Source organism: Sceloporus undulatus, chromosome 2, assembly GCF_019175285.1.
Source record: "Sceloporus undulatus isolate JIND9_A2432 ecotype Alabama chromosome 2, SceUnd_v1.1, whole genome shotgun sequence".
NCBI classification, from domain to species: Eukaryota; Metazoa; Chordata; class Lepidosauria; order Squamata; family Phrynosomatidae; genus Sceloporus; species Sceloporus undulatus.
The window spans coordinates 159519274-159539355 of NC_056523.1; the positions used below are offsets into that span (position 1 = coordinate 159519274).

At 44.5% G+C, this 20082-nt stretch overlaps 1 protein-coding gene across 1 annotated transcript; it reads left to right on the forward strand.

Moving 5' to 3' along the window:
- The first annotated feature begins 1832 nt into the window (after nt 1-1832).
- Nucleotides 1833-14189, forward strand: LOC121922225 (tubulin alpha-1C chain). Its single transcript, XM_042451353.1, has 4 exons — nt 1833-1982; nt 9911-10133; nt 10862-11010; nt 13125-14189. Exons 1-4 carry the CDS (start codon nt 1980-1982, stop codon nt 14097-14099), a joined length of 1350 nt encoding a protein of 449 aa, XP_042307287.1. The 5' UTR covers nt 1833-1979; the 3' UTR covers nt 14100-14189.
- The last annotated feature ends 5893 nt before the right edge of the window (nt 14190-20082 follow it).

Here is a 20082-nt window from a genome sequence, read left to right on the forward strand (position 1 = left end):
TGTTCGTCTGGTGAATCAGTATGCCAGCACCTTTGAGACTGAAGGAAAGGAACTGGTGGCATGAGCTTTCGTAGACTTCATTCTACTTCCTCAGATGCATGGGGGAAATAGGCTGAAGTCTTTCAAAAGTCTACCAGGAAGCAGACTGCAGCCAAGAAACCAGAAGATGGACTAGGAATGGGAAGGACAGCCTGAAAAGAACTAGACAAGATCCTAAAGAGTAAAGATATATACTGAGCACTAAAGTTAGAATTGCATAAGCCATTGTATTCCCCATCACCATGTATAGATGTGAAAGCTGGACAGTGAAGAAAGTGGATAGAAGAAAATTCATTTGAGATGTGGTGCTGGAGAAGAGTGATGAGGATCCCATGGACAGCCAAAAAAGACAAACAAATGGGCCCTTGAAGAAACAAAAAAACCTGAATGCTCCCTGGAAGCCAAGACGATAAAGCTGAGGCAGTCATACTTTGGCCACATCATGAGAAGACAATAATAATGCTAGGAAAGGTGGAGGATGTAGAAAGAGAGGAAAGCCACATTGTAGATGTCTAGATTCAATTAGGAAGGTCACAGGTATGAATCTGCAGGACCTTAGCAGAGCAGTGGAGGGCAGGGGGTCTTGGAGATGTCTCAGCCACAGGGTCACCATGAGCCCAGATGGACTAGAGGGCGGTTAACAACAACAAATTACCAAAGCCAGCTTCTTTCTTTCAGTTAGGTCCAAAACTGCCCTGCAGAAATAATCCAGTTGGAGACCATTTTAACTGCCCTGGCTCAGTGCTAGGGAATTCTGGGAACTGTAGTTTTGTGACACATTTAGCCTTTTCTGTCAGAAAGAGCTCTGATGCCACAACAAACTGCAGTTCCCAGGTTTCCCTAGCGCTAGCACTGAACCAGGGCAGTCAAAAAGAGTTTTTAAACTGGATTATTTCTGCAGTGTGTTTTGGACCTGAGTCTCAAAGATGCTACAACAAGATCCCTTCGCAAGAAGAGACTGGGGATTCTGCAAGGGGAATGAATTCATGGTGTCATCATATAAGCCTTGGCGGAGGAGGGGCTTTTATAGGTGCCACTTATAACAAGACCCCTTTCCCCTTCCCTTTCTGGGGGGGGGGGTCATGGGAGGTTTGCTGCTGCTGCTGTAGCAGAGGAGCCCAGCAGCAGCCATCCCTCAGGAATGTGCCTGGGCTGCGTTTTGGCTGGCTGGCGGCAACTCTCTTCCCAAATCCCTCCCAGGACCTCCGCCTTCCCTCCCTCCTCCTCCTCCTCAACTTGGCATTTTCTCTCCACTTTCCACCATCTTCTTTTCCAAACTGAATGGGAATATCCGGGGGGGGGATAAGCCGCCATTTCTTTTTTCTCTGAGGAGAAAAAGTCCCCCCTTCAGAATGTACTTTTCCAGCCTGCCCCCCCCCCATCTCCTTCTGGCAAACACACACACATATAAGGAGATGGGGGGCAGGCTGGCAAAATAAGTTCTGAAGGGGGGACTTTTCCCCACTTTGCCAGCCTACTCCCAAATATCTCCTGGCAAATATACGTACGTGCACAGTATATCTATATCTATATTCCAGTGAGTCTCAAAAGTGCTACACTATCTCTCTGCAGACTTGATTCTCTCTGAATTCTACTCCTGGAGAGAAAGTTGCGAGGGAGGACATGTCCGGGAAAAGGAGGGCGGCCGCTCAGCCCCCCCCCCCCCCTTTCTGGAATGCGCGCGTCACTGCCTTCAGACATCCTCCCCCCCCCCAACCCGCCAATTAGGGGCCGGGGAATTAAAAAGGGGAACAAAGCCCCAGAGCCCCTCCTCCTCCTGCGGCTATAAAAGGCCCCTCCCAGGCGAGGGCTGAGTTAGACCAGAAGTTTCTGCTCACTTGAGGCTCCCTTGACGAGTCGGTCAGTGAGGAAGACTCTCCCGCCCTTCCTCCCTCGGCAGCTGCCTGTCCTTTGCCAGCCCTTTCCCTTCGCCAAGGAACATGGTAAGTGGATGAAGGGAAAGGAAGGAGAGACCGGGAAGGAGAAGAACACTTGGGGGAGAGGGAGGCTTGAGCCCGATGAGGGAGGGAGGGAGGAAGCTGTCTTTGTGGGCCTCCCTGTCGGTTCCGACTGATGGCGAACCCTATCTCGGGATGTTCGTGGCGAGGGGAGATTGCCACTGCCATCCTCTGAGGCTGAGAGAGTGTGACCCGCCCAAGGTGGCTTTCCATGGCCGAGTCGGGATTCGACCCCTGGTCACCAGAGTCATTTCTACGCCGCTTTTCTTCCAGAAAGGGACCCAAGGCGTCTCACAAGATAAAAACGCTTTAAAAAACCCTAATTTTAACACCCCCCAATCATTTATTTTTTACTTTATCTAACTTCGGCGCCGCTTTTCTCCCCCAGAAAGGGACCCGGTTCATATAGTGTAAGAGTATAAAGAAGAGTCCAACGCTGCAACTACTGGGCCACGCTGGTTCTGGCAAGGCGAAGGGTTTAGCAAGTCTCGTCTGGACTTTCCTCCCGAGACACGTGTCAGGAGGAGACGCCCGGGAGGCTGAATGGCGCGAGGCGAGGCGAGGGGGGGGGGGAAGGGAGTGTCCTCGGCGGCCTCGCTCTTCTGGGGCCCTGGCGCTTCCCCTGAATGTGTGGAGCAGTGCCTCGCCACGAACTTCCATCTAAGCACCAGTTGCCTCCCCCCCCTGATCTTTTTGCCTTTGGAGAGCAGCACACGTGTCCAGTTGCACGTTAAGAAGGCTCATCTCGGGGTGGAGTGGGGGTTTCATGAAGCCCCAGAGCTGGAAGAGGCCTCCAAGGCCATCCAGTTCAACCCCTAAAACTCCATTGCACCAACCGTTGGGGCGGGGTGGATCCTAGCTCCCTCGTGGTTCTCAAAAACCGGTTTGGGTGGCTGCCCAGGCCTTAGGAGGGGAACTTGCAGAGAAGCTTAACAGGGATTTCGGACTCCTTCATAAGTAGAGGACCCAGCCAGAGCTGACTCTCTCTACCGTTTATATTCCAACCCTGGTCTCTAGAAAGTCTTGCTTGGACTATCACTCTAGAGACCAGGGTTGGAACCCCCACTGAGCCATGAAACCCACTGGGTGACCTTGGGCAGGTCACAGTCTCTCAGCCTCAGAGGGTGGCAACGCCAACCCCCCTCCCCCCAAGAACACATCTTGCCAAGAAAAACCCGTGATAAGGTCATCATAAGTCAGAAATGACTTGAAGGCACACAACAGCGAATCAGAGGTGGATGCCAGGAGATGTTTGGGGCAAGTTAGGGTCTATACAGATGGCTGGAGGGAATAATTGTTGATGACAGGGGTATACAAGGGGCATAAAGCTCAGGGATTGGCTAACTGAGACAAACATACACCCCTGCCTAGTAGACATATACAGATCAAGGATCATAACCAGCCAAAGACACCAAGGAGCTTTGTGGGAGGCAACACCTCTCCTCTTACCTCCAATTAAAAACACTGTAGCATCACATTAAATAGTTACCAGGTTTGTTGCTGTTTGCCTTCCAGTCGTTTCTGATTAATGCCAACTCTGTCACAGGGGTTTTCTGGGGCTGAGTATGTTCTGACTCGCCCAAGGTCACCCAGTGGGTTTTCTTGGCAAGGCTTTGAACCCTGATCTCCAGAGTCCTAGTCCATCACTCAGACCTCTCCACCACTCTGGCAGTAATATTTTCCACTTTGTTGCCCTTATATGACTGTAGCAGTAGAATTCAAAGATACAGCTGTATTAGTCTGTAGAATCAGTATGTAGAGATTGTAGGAAAACTCAGGCTGCCAACTTCTTTCTTTCAGTTAGTCTCAAAGGTGCTACAAGAGCTCTTTACATACTTACATGACTGGTAAACTCTGCTTTCTGAGGCAGCAGCCTCCCTTTGCCTAACAATGGCAGAGTGAGCATCAGCCTCAGTTTACTTGTTGTGGTTAATAGGTCCATAGATGTTTTGCATCAAAGCTCTTGCCCAGACCAGTTCAGAGGGGCATTGTGAAGGAACAGAGAGAGAGAGAGAGAGGCCAGTGGAAGACCACCCATAAAGGGGAAATGTTATCTTGCTCTGAGCAACAGGATATGACTGTGGTGGCTCCCTGGAGGTAGGCCTGGCCTCCTCTCCCTGGCCTCCCTGCCCCTTGTGACTGCCAGCTGAGTCACTTTTCGGGGAAGTGGGGAGGGGGCAGCCCAAGAAGGTGCCTCATTTAGGGATTAACTACCTCATTGCCTCTTTCCCTCATTTCAAAGTCTCCTCCCAACTGGGAAAAACCTCTTTTCTACCTCTTGAGAATTTCTGCATAACACACAGCCTTTTCTAAATAAATAAATAAATAATACTTGCACAGTACAAGATGCTAGCCTAAGCAGCTTAGGTCACACTTTTAAGCCCAGCCTCCTGGAACACTGTAATCTTCTTCCAGTTGGGGAGTGATCTTAAAAGCGAAAGTGGCCAAGTTTGAACTTGTGGAGCTCTTGGCATGGCTCCTGCTGAGAGAGTCTTCTATAAGGGGTTTTATAGGCCATGGCATGAGGCCAGCTGCAGATGGGCAGGACAAAGCTTACCAACAATTTTGCAGCTCTCCAACCCAAGGGAGGGATGCAGAACTATGAATGGTGGAATAATAGCTCTGTTGCATAACTCAGCCCGACTACAGGAGAGCGCTGAAGATGCAGTTGGAACATCCATTTTAAAAGGCAACATGTTGCTCAATAAAATGAGCTGAATGACATTAAAAAAAAATCATACCACCGTTAATGGGGACAAACCAGGATTTAGTACAGTGGTCCTTCCATGTTCGCTGGGGTTAGGGGTGAAGGACCCCCATGAATGTGGCAAAACCGCAAATTAAAAAACAACAATTTTTTAAATTTAAGAGAACACCTCTCAAGGAATCTCCAGGTCCTCCACTGCAACTCTATGGCCAACATCTGCCAGAAGTTGATCACAGAATCATTTGTAGGTTCTCTAAACTCTATGGTCAACTTCTGGCAGAGCTGTGCTGGAGGACCTAGAGAGAACCTATTAATACATTAACATATTAATCAAAACTGCAAATAAATCCACACAAGTCAAAGCCGCAAATGTGGAGGGCCAACTGCATTTCAGGTTTGGGAGGGTCATAAATTTTCCAGGAGCCCTATAGTAAAGTTGCCATTGGGGCTGGTGTGAATTGAAGTGAAGTACAGTGGGCCCTTGTTATCCTCTGGGGTTTGGTTCCAGGATCCCCCATGGATACCAAAATCCGTGGATGTTCAAGTCCAGTTAAATACAGTGGCATAGTAAAATGGTGTCCCTTACATAAAATAAGAATTGAGGTTTGCTTTTTGGAATGTATACTTTAGTTTGTTTTTCAAGCTGTAGATGCTTGAATTTGTGGATAAAGAATCCATGGAAATGGAGGACAACAGTAGAAAGAGTTTTCCAAGTCTCCCTCTGGGTGTTTTTGAGCTCTACAGTGACAAGCTATCAAATCATAAAGGGTGCTGACTACATCAGGTGTGACTGCTTCCAAATACTTGTTTTGCACTTCAGATCTTGCACCTCAAGAACATCATAATGACTCTTCTCCCATAAGGCCTGCTGTGCCATTGGGCACAGTGAGGCAGCAGATGTTGGAGATGATGGTGATGGTGCTGGTGTCAGCGATAGCCAGGTTCCTGGCTGCACCTATGTAGAATCCGAGCCTTTCCCCTTTGTTGGGAGTGCAGAGCTGTGTGGGTTCAACAGTTTGCCTTTTGCCCCATAAACTAGTCTATTGTTTGAGAGGACTGGTGCGATGATGTTCTACAGTCACCAGTTCTGAAGGCACAGGTTTAATAAGCCATCTAAGTTCCTCCTGCCCATGGTTCTCATAACCAGCTTCTGGTAAGGTTCCCAGTGAAAAGTGTGAGGTAGAGGTGTGGAATAAGACACATGGGCCCCCTGGTGTTCTCAGATGAACAGTCAGAACATCTCTCACCTCTGTTGTCTAGGAGAGTTGTGATTGCATCTGGAGGAACATGCAGACGTCACATACAGCTGTAGCAAATTTAGGGGGCATTTGTGTGATTTAGGGGGCATTTGCAAATTTAGGGGGCATTTTCACCGAACCGAACATACCTACAGCAGAGCTTGTAGCCCTGTTGGGGATGCTGAACTGCAGTTTTCATCAGTCCTAGCTAGCATGGGTGGTGGTGAGGTATGAATGGAATAGCAGTGTTGCAGATTTCTCACTCCTGTTCTAAAGATAAATATTTAACTTGTATAACTACTGAATATCTGGTACTCTTTAGTGGACAGGCATTCTGAATTCCAGAAGCCCACAAGGCAGCAATTTGTTGCACTTGCCAAGCTGTGTTTAAATGAATCCCCTCCCTTTGTGTTCCATGAAAAAGAGAGTGGCATTTAAAGTAGCATTTTAAATAGCCTCAAATACTGAAATATATTTTGGTGGGTGAGGCCTGAGTCTAACCTTCCTCTTCTGCAAGCTATTGCTGACTATGCCCTCTGCTATATACAGCTAGTTAAAACAAGCTTAATCCTGATGGGAGGTACTCATTAACAAGTAGATGGATACTTCTGAGGAAGGAGTCATTACCAATTAAAGTGAACTCCAGAATCTCCTATAATCTTCCCAGTGAACAACTTGGGGCACAACCTTTAATGTGGCTGCTGTTTGCAATCAGATGTCCTTGTGTGGATTGTGATTATATGGAACTGGCATAGGAAATAAGTGGGGACTGGAGATGGTGTGTGTATGGGGTAAGCAAAGTTAAGATACTATAATCTAATTATATAGGCCCGTTACAGACGGGCCTTTAAGTACGGACTCAGTCCATACTACGGTTAAAAAGGGGCGTCACTTCCAGATGCCCCTAACCCTAGTACTGACTGAGTCGGTACAAAATGGCGGTTCCCCTTCCACATGGGGGCTGCCATGACGTAAGTACAGAATGGTATTTCCAAACTGCCAGGGTTAGATATATGAAAAATGGACTTTAGTCACTTGTGTCTGTCTGATCATAAATACAGAGGAAGACCCTGATGCTTGACCCCGCCTCCCCTTTGCTGGATCCATTGTGCTTCAGTAGACACAATGACTCAGAAATACTTTGGGTGGTTCTTCTGAGTCACATCCAAGGCTTCCAGTGCTGATTAGGAATGAGCAACAGTATCTGGGATACAATCCTTGGCACAGGGGTTGGGTTGCTTCTAGAGGGGAGGGATTTTAGTATTGATGCACTGTTTAAAGCCTCTAGTGGAAGGTTGGAGAGTGTCTGGCCTTCCAGGTGTTTTGGCCTATAATTCTGATTTGTTCTACCCACATGATTTATGGTTGGGCAGACATCTAGGGCCAGAAGTTCTCCATCCCTGCTCTGAGTAATCTAATTTTGATTAGGGAAGAAAGGTACTATCCAACCAACCAATCAGTATGCTCTCTGATCAGGACAGATTTGCCTCTCTTTTTAAAACACATCACTGTCAAAAGCATAGAGCTAAATCCAACTGTTAGTCCCAGCCAGAACAGGCCCATTACATGAAGAGGATTTATATAAATCAAAGTTTATGTAAATCTCACTGATATAATGGGTTTACTATAATTGAGACTAAGCAATTGAATTTAGGTCATATTCAAATAGACTTGTGATACTTAAGGAGGGCCACATAGGCTAGCAATAAAAATAAAGAAATAACACACCTCATTTTTTCTAAATCCAGGAACAGGCAACATGGGTGGGTCCAGAGCCAGTCTTGGTCTTTGAAGACCCACTGCAGGCTGTATTGCACCCCCGAAACAGGCAGAATTAAAAGAAAAACAGAAAACTCCCAGTGCACTTCTAATTTCAATTTACAAGGGCTGGGGGAGTTGGAAATCCTTTCGGGTGTACCTTGAGGAAAACTGTGCCCCTGCAGCCTTTCAGGAATAAATACTTTTCCCATTTGTTTTGATGGGGAGGTCTCTGATGTTCTAGAAGAAGAAGCTCAGGTGATCACAGTGGCCTTGGAAGAGGTACTGAGTGGACAACTTTGTCCTAGTAAATTGTGGCACTTATAATACTATTGTGAAAGGTGACCCCTTCATATGTGTTACTGGCTGAAATGTTTTAGTGTGATGAACTAAATGATACTAAAGCAATAATGCACAAGGTCTGCAAACAAAGGACAGATAGTAAAAAGGTTTAATGGATCACGTAAAACAGGTTCACACAGTATGGCTACTGCAGTCCTATCTCTCTTGGGCCCCCTTGTTGCATCACACACAAAGCAGCTTCTGTCTCCTTGCTTAAGAAAACCCTATGAAATTCACGGAGTTGCCATAAGTCAACAGCTGACCTGAGGGCACATTCATGCACAATTCTGCTGTTCATATTAACTTGAATAAGGCCCACTGCATTCCTCTCTACTTGATCTACTTAAGCATTCATAGGACTTCAGGTGAAACAAGCAGGATCCCAATATAGGCTTGGGTTTAGCTTTGAATTTCTTGCATTCAACCAAAAGTGCTAAATCCTCATGGAAAATCCTTTCTTTCACCCTATTGAAGAAACCTCACCACTGGTTCCTTGAGAGGATATTTTTTGCCTTAATGTGAGACTGACAATGTGCCCTAGTCATACAGGTAAGGAGAGTTTAAAGCAGGACTGGACAGTGGTGAGGCCTACAGGATCTAGTCTGGTTCCTGCTAGAATCTCAAGAACCACCAAATGTGAATAGTCAGAGGTGGTTTTGCCAATTCTTTCCTCTGAAATGTCATCTGTAGCCTCTGGTATTCATTGGTGATCTCTCATCCAAGAACTAACCCTTTCCAAGAACAAATGGAATCTGGTGCATTTAAGTAGTGTAAGTTAGCTCTGTTCAGGGAGGAATAATAGTGATGGTGGGGTGGATCCTAGCCTTCCAAAATGCAATTTTCACTTCTGTTTATCTAACCCCTTGTGCTGTGACTTAGGTAGTGGGAGCTGGGTGGCTTAAGCTGGTTTAAAAGGCTAGGGGGTGAGGAAGGGGAGAGAAGAAAACCTTTTAAGTTTAGGATTAAAGGAATGCTGAATTAACTCAGCTAATGTTAAATGATAGAGAGTTCTTTAGGGACTCCCAAAAGTGGAGAGAACAGAGTGGCAACAACTTTGTGTCTTCAATCAGGAATGCTTCTGGAGTCAGGCGAAACTTGCTTATTTCTTAGTGAGGGGAAACTAGCAATTTGAAGCAGGAGGCATCCTGTTTACTAGTTGTCCTCCTCAGAGGAGATAATGATAAGAGGTTTTTACTTTCCTCCAGCATTTTTTCATAGGCAAACTGCCAGACTTCAAGCACTTATTACATGTTCTTCAGGCAATAGATAGTGTTGAATTCATGGATAAAACTCAAACTCAGTTTTCCCCCCTACAAATATTCTAAAAATTATTCTGAAAAATATTTCTTGTGGGTTTGCAGCAAGCGCTAATGAATTCATTAAGGGTAAACTATTGGTTTGCTGGCACTACTGTGTTTTTGTTTTGTTTTTTGTACTAGAACCCTAACCCTGGAATCAACCCTTTGCAAATACATTCAGAATTGGAGTCTTCTGAACTCAGGCATTTATGTTGGGTAGAAAACTTATGTTCTTTACACAGAAAAATCCACTTCCGATTCCTCAAGGCTTGCTTAATTTCAGGAGGATAATTTAGGTTGCTGCTTAAATAGTTGGAGGTCAGAAACCCTTACTAAACCTGTGCAAATTGCCCATATATACCTCCAGCCTGCCTAATATCCCCCTTCTTATTGTGGAGTAAGCTATCCTAATTCTTCAGATGTGTTTGCATATGCACCTATTGCTTGGATTGTCTCTTGATGAAGAGGACTCTAGTCAATAAAAAGCTTTGTCTAAAACATTTAAAATGTGCTGTTCATTACTTGCTCTGGAACAAGCTTACTTTGGAATATATCTGTGTCTCTTCACAGCGTGAGTGCATCTCCATCCATGTTGGCCAAGCCGGAGTCCAGATTGGCAATGCCTGCTGGGAGCTCTACTGCCTTGAACATGGTATACAGCCTGATGGGCAGATGCCCAGCGACAAGACCATCGGGGGAGGAGATGACTCCTTCAACACATTCTTCAGTGAAACGGGAGCTGGCAAACACGTCCCCAGAGCTGTGTTCATAGACTTGGAGCCAACTGTGATTGGTGAGCATACATGTTATGTCACCCATGCTCTTCAAATACAAGATGTCATAGGAGAGGGCTAAAGATTAATGGCTGGGCACAGAAATTTCCATGCACAAGATCCTTTGCTCAGTCCCCAACATTTCTGGTTAAAGGCTAGAAAGTAAAAGCGATATGGCTTACTTATGTGTGAGAGCTTATGATTGAAAAATAATAATAAATGTTTGAGGTTTTTTTTTGTGTGTGTGTACTGTAGTAATTTGTTTGCAAAGATTCACTGAGACCTGAACATTATTTTAAGGGTTCCTCCAGGGTAAAAAGGTTGCATGTAGGTCTGCAATGGGATTAAGTAGTGCATTACATATGCTAATAATCTGATTTGGTTTTAAAGCAGTTTCATGCTATGGTATCAAGAAATGAAGAAAGTAATTTTTGTGGACTAAAGCTCCCACAATCCCCTAGCCTACATAATCACTGGGTTCTTGGAGAAATACTCCAAAAAATAGTCATCCGGCTCATCCAAGATTCTCCTCCCTGGCAACCCTTCAAATGGCAATTCCCAGTGAGTTCCTTACTCTAGTCTGGCAGCTTAGTACTTCCTAAAGTTCAGTTCTCCATTGAAAGCCCTGGTTTTGTGCAAAAGAGGCATTTTGTTCATAGCACATCCTGAATTGGTAGTTCAAATTCACACTATACCAGAACATCTTAAATGTTCCCTCATCCCAACCTCCCTTATTCTCTCTCTGCAGATGAAGTGCGCACTGGAACCTACCGCCAGCTCTTCCACCCTGAGCAGCTCATCACTGGCAAGGAAGATGCGGCCAACAACTATGCCAGGGGCCACTACACTATTGGCAAGGAGATCATTGACTTGGTCCTTGACAGGATCAGGAAGCTGGTAAGCAACTGATACTGCCTCTAGAATAGCAAGTAACCTTTGGATTCTTCATTTGAGAAAGGGACAATTTTCTGGAGTACAGGTTTTATTACTACTCTGTTCTTAACATAGAAGTTTCCATGTACAAGCTAAGGTATACTTCACTTAACAAAATAGATGTGGTCTTGCACATTACTTCTTTAACTGAAACTTTTGTACCAAACACATAAATAACATGGAAAGAATTAGGATAGGTTCCTACACCACAAAAGAAGAGTAATAAAACATGTTTCAGAATTTTAAAATCCAAAATAAACAATATGTATATGTGAAATGAAACAACCAGGGTCAAGTAAGCCTTATATAAGTAGACACAAACATATGAAATCTTCTAGAGACTATTTGAAGCTTCCTTCAGAATTTATATAGGGATGTCTTTTCTTTCATCAGTTTTCAGTTTTGTTATGATTTCCATTTTGGTGGCCAAACTTAAAGACCTAGGCCTTTTTCTTTCTTTTTTTCTTAACATGCTGGGGGTAGTTGGCAAGGCAGGCTTATGTGTTTTCTCCATTACCCCTGATTTGACATCCATGTGTGCTCAGTAAGGGATTGTGCAGGCAGCTCCTGTATACCTTGCCTGTTGTAGGCAGGCACGCACATCTGCAATAGGAGTGGTAAGAGTAGAATCTCATACTCAACAGCTCAAACTTTTATTACATTGTTTACTGAAGACAAATTGCTGAAATCAGACACCAAATGTCTGCGTTACTTCAGCCCTACTCCACCATCTTTCCAATGCTGATGCTAGACTAAAGACAAGAAGGGATAGGAAGGGGGCTGAGGGTCATTAAAAACTTTATGAAAAGAAGCTTCTTTGTCAGAGGTTTTGTTCATTAAGGTATGCCTGTATATCAAAAGCATGCAGACTTGTGTAGCAATGGCATTTTCCCACCACCTCCACATGGCCCATTCTTTTCTCTTTAGCCAGCTTGTAGACACCTTTGCCTTGCTTTCCCCCTGCTTTAGCTTTTATGAGCTGGTCTCTTATCCTTACTTCTTCTATATTGGGCCTATCATCTTGGACAGACCTGAGGAAACCTTAACTTTCATGTTCTGAATTTCAACTCTCTTACCTCCTTATCATTGGACACAGTGGCTGGGGCTAATGGGATTTGTAGGCCAGAAAAACTGGGGAGGGTTTCCAAAGGTTTTCCATCTCTTGTATTGGAAAGGAGAAGTTGTCTATGTGCTTACCTTACCTGTTTCCTGCCTTTAGTTTTGTAACGAACTATGAACTACATTCTAAAATAGTAGGGGACTCGAAGGCTTTCATGGCTGGCATCCATAGTTTTTTGTGTTTTTTTTTTCGGGCTATGTGGCCATGTTCTAGAAGAGTTTCTTCCTGCTGGTTGGGTCTTGTTTCAGCTTTTTGTATATAGCAGGATCCAGGAGTTCCTTGATTTTTTGTTTGTATTGTTCTGTATCCATGATTACTGTGGCATTGCCTTTGTCTGCTGGGAGAATGATGATTTATGGATCCGAATTGAGGTCCTTGATGGCTTTTCTTTCTTTTTTGGTTATGTTGATGGGAGGTGGTTTTGCCTTGTGCAGAATCCTTGCTGTTTCCCCTCTTTATCTCTTCTGCTTCCTCCTCACCAGAAAAACCCACAACAAACTATAGTAGGAGAAATTCAGGCATAAATTGATTAGGATCAAATGAGATGAGAAGGGCTGCTAAGCATCACTGCATAATACCTGCTTCAAAAGTGGGAAAGCCTGCTGCCTTGGAGCTGTAAGGCACATTGTCCTGAACTCAGCCATGTTGGAAGGGACTGGTAGCAGTTGGAGTCAACATGTGGACTGTCAGAAGATTTCCTAAAATAGAAGAATAAGATAGGAAATATGCCTTGAGTTTATTAACTGGAGCCTCTATGCAGCTAAGTAAATATCTTTTTAGCATATCTTCCTGAAAAAAAGGCTTTCAACCTTCTGATGACCTTCCAGTTAACTGAATGATAGAGATTTCAAAGAGTGTATGAGGCAAGCATATTCAGAATCGTGTTGTTTTTTTTATTTTATTTTATTTTTTTTTTTTTGCAAACCTGCATTGAACATCTGTCTTTTCTTTCCCACAGGCTGACCAGTGCACAGGCCTGCAGGGCTTTCTGGTCTTCCACAGCTTTGGTGGTGGCACGGGCTCTGGTTTTACCTCCTTGCTGATGGAGCGGCTGTCTGTTGACTATGGCAAGAAGTCCAAGCTGGAGTTCTCCATCTACCCAGCTCCTCAAGTCTCCACAGCCGTAGTTGAGCCCTACAACTCCATCCTGACCACCCACACCACCCTAGAGCACTCCGACTGCGCCTTCATGGTAGACAACGAGGCCATCTATGACATCTGCCGCAGGAATCTAGACATTGAGCGCCCCACTTACACCAACCTCAACCGCCTGATCAGTCAGATTGTGTCCTCCATCACAGCTTCCCTGAGATTCGATGGTGCCCTGAATGTAGATCTGACAGAATTCCAGACCAACTTGGTGCCCTATCCTCGTATCCACTTCCCCCTGGCCACCTATGCCCCCGTCATCTCAGCTGAGAAGGCTTATCATGAGCAGCTAACTGTAGCTGAGATCACCAATGCTTGCTTTGAGCCAGCCAACCAGATGGTGAAATGTGACCCTCGTCACGGTAAATACATGGCCTGCTGCCTGTTGTACCGTGGTGATGTTGTTCCCAAAGATGTCAATGCTGCTATTGCCACCATCAAGACCAAACGTAGCATTCAGTTTGTGGATTGGTGTCCCACTGGTTTCAAGGTGGGCATTAACTACCAGCCCCCCACTGTGGTCCCTGGAGGCGACCTGGCCAAAGTACAGCGTGCGGTCTGCATGCTGAGCAACACCACAGCCATTGCTGAGGCCTGGGCTCGCCTGGATCACAAATTTGACCTGATGTATGCCAAGCGTGCCTTTGTCCATTGGTACGTTGGGGAGGGGATGGAGGAAGGAGAGTTCTCCGAGGCTCGGGAGGACATGGCTGCCCTTGAGAAGGATTATGAGGAGGTTGGGGCAGACAGTGCAGATGGGGAAGATGAAGGGGAAGAATACTAATCTTGTATGAGGTTTTCTGTTTTTTACTCCTGCTTCCTTCTGGACTCCTGTCACTATTGTGCCAAATCTCATTAAAAGTTGTCTTCAGATAAAAGCAGTCTTTTCTCTTTCTTTGTAGAACAAGCCATGTCCTGTCTTACTGAGCTACATAAAGAGTGTAGTCCAGAGACCTGCTATGCTCTGGTGTCAGTTGAGAACATCCTGGTTGAATAATTTGAATGGGATTGGCTGGGCTGTTAACTTGGCAAAGATTGAATGGTTCTGTGGCAGGGCAACATGTGCGTTTGAAAACCAGTGAAGCAAGCAAGGACAATGACCTAGAAATTGCAGCACTCTAGCAATTTGGTGACAGGAAGGGTAACTCCTAATCAGACACATGTTCTATTCAAGGGCCTCTTATCAAATTACTATATACTATGGATTTATTTTTCTTTCCTAGCAGATATTCTAGGGTACTCTTACCACAAAACAGCCTCTCTGAATCTGGTATCTACCAAATGTTTTGGGGGATCACTTCTGTTTATTTCCCAACCAGCATTGTTATGGGCCATGCTGGCTTGTGGTGATGTGAGTTGTAGTAAAAAACATCTGAGGGAACATTTAGGTAGAGGAAAAATATAGTAAGCTATTGTAAAACAAAACACAAAACTGTCAAGATAGCATTCTAACAATAAAATCAAAAACATTTCTAGGATATTTAAAAAAGATTCCTTTGACAGAAAAGCAATTTCACAGGAAGAATCCAAGGGTTATTTGTGCTGCTTTAAAAACAACAATTGGGTCTTAAAATAGATCAGGCCTGAGATTTCCCTAGAAGCCAAGATGATTAAGCTGAGGCTGTCAATGTTGGCCACATCATGAGAAAACACGACTCATTAGAAAAGACCATAGTGCTAGATGGAGGGAAGGAGAAAGAGAGAACGACCACACATTAGATGGAAGGACTATTAAGGAGGTCATGAGTATGAATCTGCAAGAACTCAGAAAACTAGTAGAAGATAGGGAATCTTGGAGATGTCTCATCCACAGGGTCACCATGAATTGAGATTGACTCAAGGGTGGCTAACAACAACAAATGACAGTCCACACATCGAAGCCTGATTACTATGTGGCTAAGTGGTTAAGACACCAGTTCTGATGATCAGAAGATCGGAAGGTTGGCAGTTCGAAGCCCGAGTGCTGCATGATGGGGTGAGCTCCTATCACTAGTCCCAGCTTCTGCCATGCTAGCAGTTTGAAAGCATGCAATTTCAAGTAGATAAATAGGTACCACTTCGGTGGGAAGGTAACTGTTCGCTGCAGTCATGTTGGCCACACAACCACCAGAGCTGTCCTTGGACAATGCTGGCTTTTCAGCTTAGAAACAGATGAGCACTGTCCCCTACAGTCGGTTACACCTAGACATTCATGTCAAGGGACTGCCTTTATCTTTTTAAGATATAATGGTGGGTCACACCAGTGCAAGTGTTTCTTAGGGCATTGCACTAGTAGGTATCTCGTACTTCTTTGTACAGCTCCCTTTTCCTGGCTGTGCAAGAATAGCTGGAGAACACCCAAGCATATTCTTGTGGCCAGTCAGTGGAGATTTGTGCCTGGATTCCTGGACACCATTGCTCAGCTGGAGACAAAAGTCTACACTTAGCACCCCTGGAGACCCAGAACGTGAAGGCTTATGCAGGTTTATACCCCTGGTCATTGACTGACTGTGGGTGGTTGTGTCTAGGTAGTTGAAACTTGGTGGCATGGGAGCAAATGGTGGCATGGGAGCAAATGTATCTCGTGGAATGAAGTGGAGATCTGATATGACAGTATTCCTGCTTTTACAGTACCTTGTAACTTTAAAAAAAAAGGTGAGAGGAACCACTAATAGACTGGATAGGTCCCTTGGTCTTCATTGCAGTACTCAAGCAATTCAAGTGAAAGAGAGGTACTGTACTAGAACTTTTTTATAGGATGGTGAATATGGCTCTCATTGTTAAGTTTCAGAAGGAAACTTCTGGTCCTTTAGCACAAAAATCCATTCCTGGTTACCCAAATATTGACTTCAGGCATGTAGTTTAGAGTAGATGAGAAATTAATTTTGTTGCCATTATTAAATAATGGTAAATAGTTGGCAGACCAACCAGAGACCTACCAGCAGAATGTATAGCTCTTCACATACCTAACTTTAATGTCTATCACCCTAGTTCAGTGGTTGTGCTGGCTAAGGCTAATAGGAACTGCAGTGCAGCAACATCTGAGGATCATATATATATTCCCCAGCTGTGCTGTAGATTCAGATGCACTTACCTCAGATCATAAGAGAAGAATTCAAACATGTAGCCGTGTTAGTCTATTTGTCATATTGTTGCAAGGGGGTCTCGTAACACCTTTGAAATTACAGTGGACCATTACTATCTGCTGGGGTTTAGTTCCAGGTCCACCTGTGGATACCAAAATCTGTGGAAGCTCAAGTCCCATTAAATACAATGACATAGTAAATACAGTGCCTTATATAAAATTGCAAAATTAATGTTTACTTTTTTGGAGTTTAAAAAAATATTTTCTAGCCATGGATACTTGAATCTGTGGATACAGAGAGCAGACTGAGAGAAAGAAGTTGGTAGCATAAGCTTTCTTGGACAAAGGGGCTGTGCAGACAGCGCCGAAGGGACAGCCTCCAGCCACCCCCTGACTGCCAGATTGGGGCTGGGGCAACCGCACACTGTCGCCCTGATCTTGCCTTTTCAGGGTGCAAAAAGGAGCTACAAAAAGCAGCCCCTTTTTGCGCCCCCGGAAGGGCACATTAGCTGTGGCTCCATGGCTTTATGGCATTCCTTCACCACTGCATCATGCAGTTGCAGTGGCAGAGGAGCGCTGTACAGCCATGTGCTGTGCAGTGCAGTGCAGTGCACAGCATCATGGCACCCTGGGTGTGGGGGCGAGGCATGCATCATATGGATGTGATGCCCTGACTCTGCCTACAGGCTGGCCTTAATGGCTGCTCTGCACAGGGCCTAGATCTGCTTCATCTGTCGACTTAAGTCTAGTGTAGAAGATAAGTCTATGAAAGCTTATGCTACAAACTTCTTTCTCCCATTTAGTCTCAAAAGTGCTACAAGATATTTTGTCATGGGAGAAGACTGTCCAGAGATCTATTTCTTTGACAACTATCATAAAATGAAAAAGATTGGTTGGGCACTTGCATTTGTAGGGTCATTCTCCATTCTAGGGAGTCTGAGGGCAGCATCCCAGACTGCAGTGAGCTGAATTTGATATTTGACGATCACTTAATTTCTTGGGTCGACAATGCTTTCACAATGAGGTGCCTGTACAATATGTGATCCCATGATATGGGTGCTGAGTCAATTCATGTTATATCATTCAGGGTTATAAAAGGAGGCTATTCTGAAGCTGTTTGCATTGACAAAGCAAGACTAAGCTATGATATGTTGTAGAGCTAGATCTGGTATTTAACTACAGGGTGAGGGAGAAGCCCAGAAGTTAGCTAACTGCCCTGTAAATGCTCTGGTTATGCTAGAAAAGCCAATAAAATATCTCCTGGCATGGCTAAAAGGAGACATAGCTGTAGCAAAATGGGGAACTAGGACATAAAGGAACTGTGATCAGTGCCAAGGGCTGTGCTGGAAACATGACTAGAAAAAGTTCTGCACCAATAAACTTAGAAGAAAAGACAAAGCCTTCTTTTATACACTGACCAAGATAGTACTTTTAAAAATTATGATCAAAATACTACTTCCAAAAATTGTGCTTTCAGAGCAATTGCTGATCTTTCAGGCCCTGCTGTTTTTATTTTCACTGGATTGTTAACAAAAATAGGCTTATAAAAGGCATCATAAAAGTAATTTGTATGTAGGTGATGTGGATGAGCCATTGTGGGGGACACACTGGGCTCCAGCTTGTCAAAATGTGTTTGCTTTTATCTTTGCCCTTGGCTTTACAAGCCTCTTGCCTGTTCTTTCTAGGCCAACAAGAAGCCATGTATCAAAGGATGGGTGCACACTGCTAAGTCTGCAACTTGGAATTCAACTTCTATGCATGAGAAAATAGCCTCTTGCCAAATGGTTTACTGGGTGGAAGCATAATTAAAAGGCAGTAGAATCTGAAAGGATTGTACTAACAACTGCTGTTGCTTTCAGCTATTCTGCAACCATATCTGCATAAACCCAGGTCTGGGCAGAAAATCAACACAACAGGGAGGCTGGGGGGAGGAGGAAGGCTCTTTCTTGTTTTCATAGTATCTGGCTGAGATGGATAGTGGCCTAGAAATCTGTGGCTTCTCCATAGTTCCTTTGCTTAGTCCATCTGATGCCAATTGAGTTGGCTATGTGTTTGCCCTGGCTTATATGTGGAGAAGATGGCAAAATGCTAACAGGGGACAGAGAAAAGGCAGAACTACTCAACACCTTCTTTGCCTCAGTCTTCTCACAAAAGGAAAAGGGTACTCAAACTGAGGAAAATGGAGCAGAAGACACAATAGGGATATGCAGCACCGAATAAGTAAAGAGGTAGTACAGGAATATCTGGTTAATCTAATTGAATTTAAGTCTCTGGGACCAGATGAACTACATCCAAGGGTATTGAAAGAACTGGCACGTGTAATCAGGCAATAATCTTTGAGAACTCATGGGGGAAAGGAGATGTCCCATCCTCAAAAGGGGGAAAAAAGAGGATCCCAACAATTATTGCCCAGTTAGTCTGACATCAACATCAGGAAAGATTGTAGAACAGCTCACTAAACAGACAGCTCACTAAACAGACAGTCTGTGAACATTTAGAAGGGAATGCCATAATCACAAAAAGTCAACAGGGGTTTCTCAAAAGCAAGTCATGTCAGACTAATCTGATTTCATTATATATCTATAATTACTAGCTTGGTAGATAAAGGGAATGCTGTAGACATAGCATATCTTGATTTTAGTAAGGCCTTTGACAAGGTCCCCCATGATATTCTTGCAACAACTAGTAAAATGCGGTCTAGACAATGCAACTGATAGGTGTATTAGTAACTGGTTGACCGGCTGAAACCAAAGGGTGTTCAGCAATGACTCCTCTTCATTTTGGAGAGAAGTGACCAGTTGGGTGCCACAGGGCTCTGTCCTGGGCCCAGTGCTATTCATTATCTTTATCAATGTCTTAGAGAAAGAATAGGGGGCATAGTTATCAAATCTGAGGTGACACCAAATTAAGGGGTGTAGCTAATATCCCAGAAGAGAGGATCAAAACCCAAGATAACCTTAATAGATTAGAAAGCTGGGTCAAAACTAAAAAAAAAAAAAAAAAAAAAAAGGGGGGGGGGAAAGAACTTCAATAGGGAGAAATGTAAGGTACTGCACCTAGGCAGACAAAATAATACGCACAGATATAGGATGGGGGACACCTGTCTTACTACATGTGAAAGGGATCTAGGAGTCTTAGTAGACCACAAGTTGAACATGAGTCAACAATGTGATGCAGCAGCTAAAAAGGCCAATACAATTCTTGCCTGCATCAATAGAAATATAGTCTCTAGATCAAGGAAAGTAATAGTACCATTCTATTCTGCTTTGGTCAGGTCTCACCTGGTTCTAGGCACTACAGCTCACAAAAAAAAAAGGATGTTGATAAACTGGAGCATATCCAGAGGAGGGCAACCAAAATGGTGAAGGGTCTGGAAACCATGCCCTATGAAGAGAGACTTAGGGAGCTGGGTATGTTTAGCCTGGAGAAGAGATAATTAAGAGATGATATGATAGCCCTGTTTAAGTATTTGAAGAGATGTCATATTGAGGAGGCAACAAGCTTGTTTTCTGCTGCTCCGGATAATTTGAGCCGGAACAATGGATGCAAGCTCCAGGAAAAGAGATTCCACCTCATTAGGAAGAACTTCCTGACAGTAAGGGCTGTTCGACAGTGGAACACACTCCCTTGGAGTCTCCTTCCGTTAAACAGAGGCTGGATGGCCATCTGTGGGGGGTGCTTAGATTGTGAGTTCCTGCATGAA

Bases quoted from the DNA above. Each gene is read 5' to 3' on its own strand.
- LOC121922225 (XM_042451353.1), top strand. The intron at 10,134-10,861 runs GTGAGCATACAT...CTCTCTCTGCAG, and splicing joins CTTGGAGCCAACTGTGATTG to ATGAAGTGCGCACTGGAACC. The intron at 11,011-13,124 runs GTAAGCAACTGA...TCTTTCCCACAG, and splicing joins TTGACAGGATCAGGAAGCTG to GCTGACCAGTGCACAGGCCT.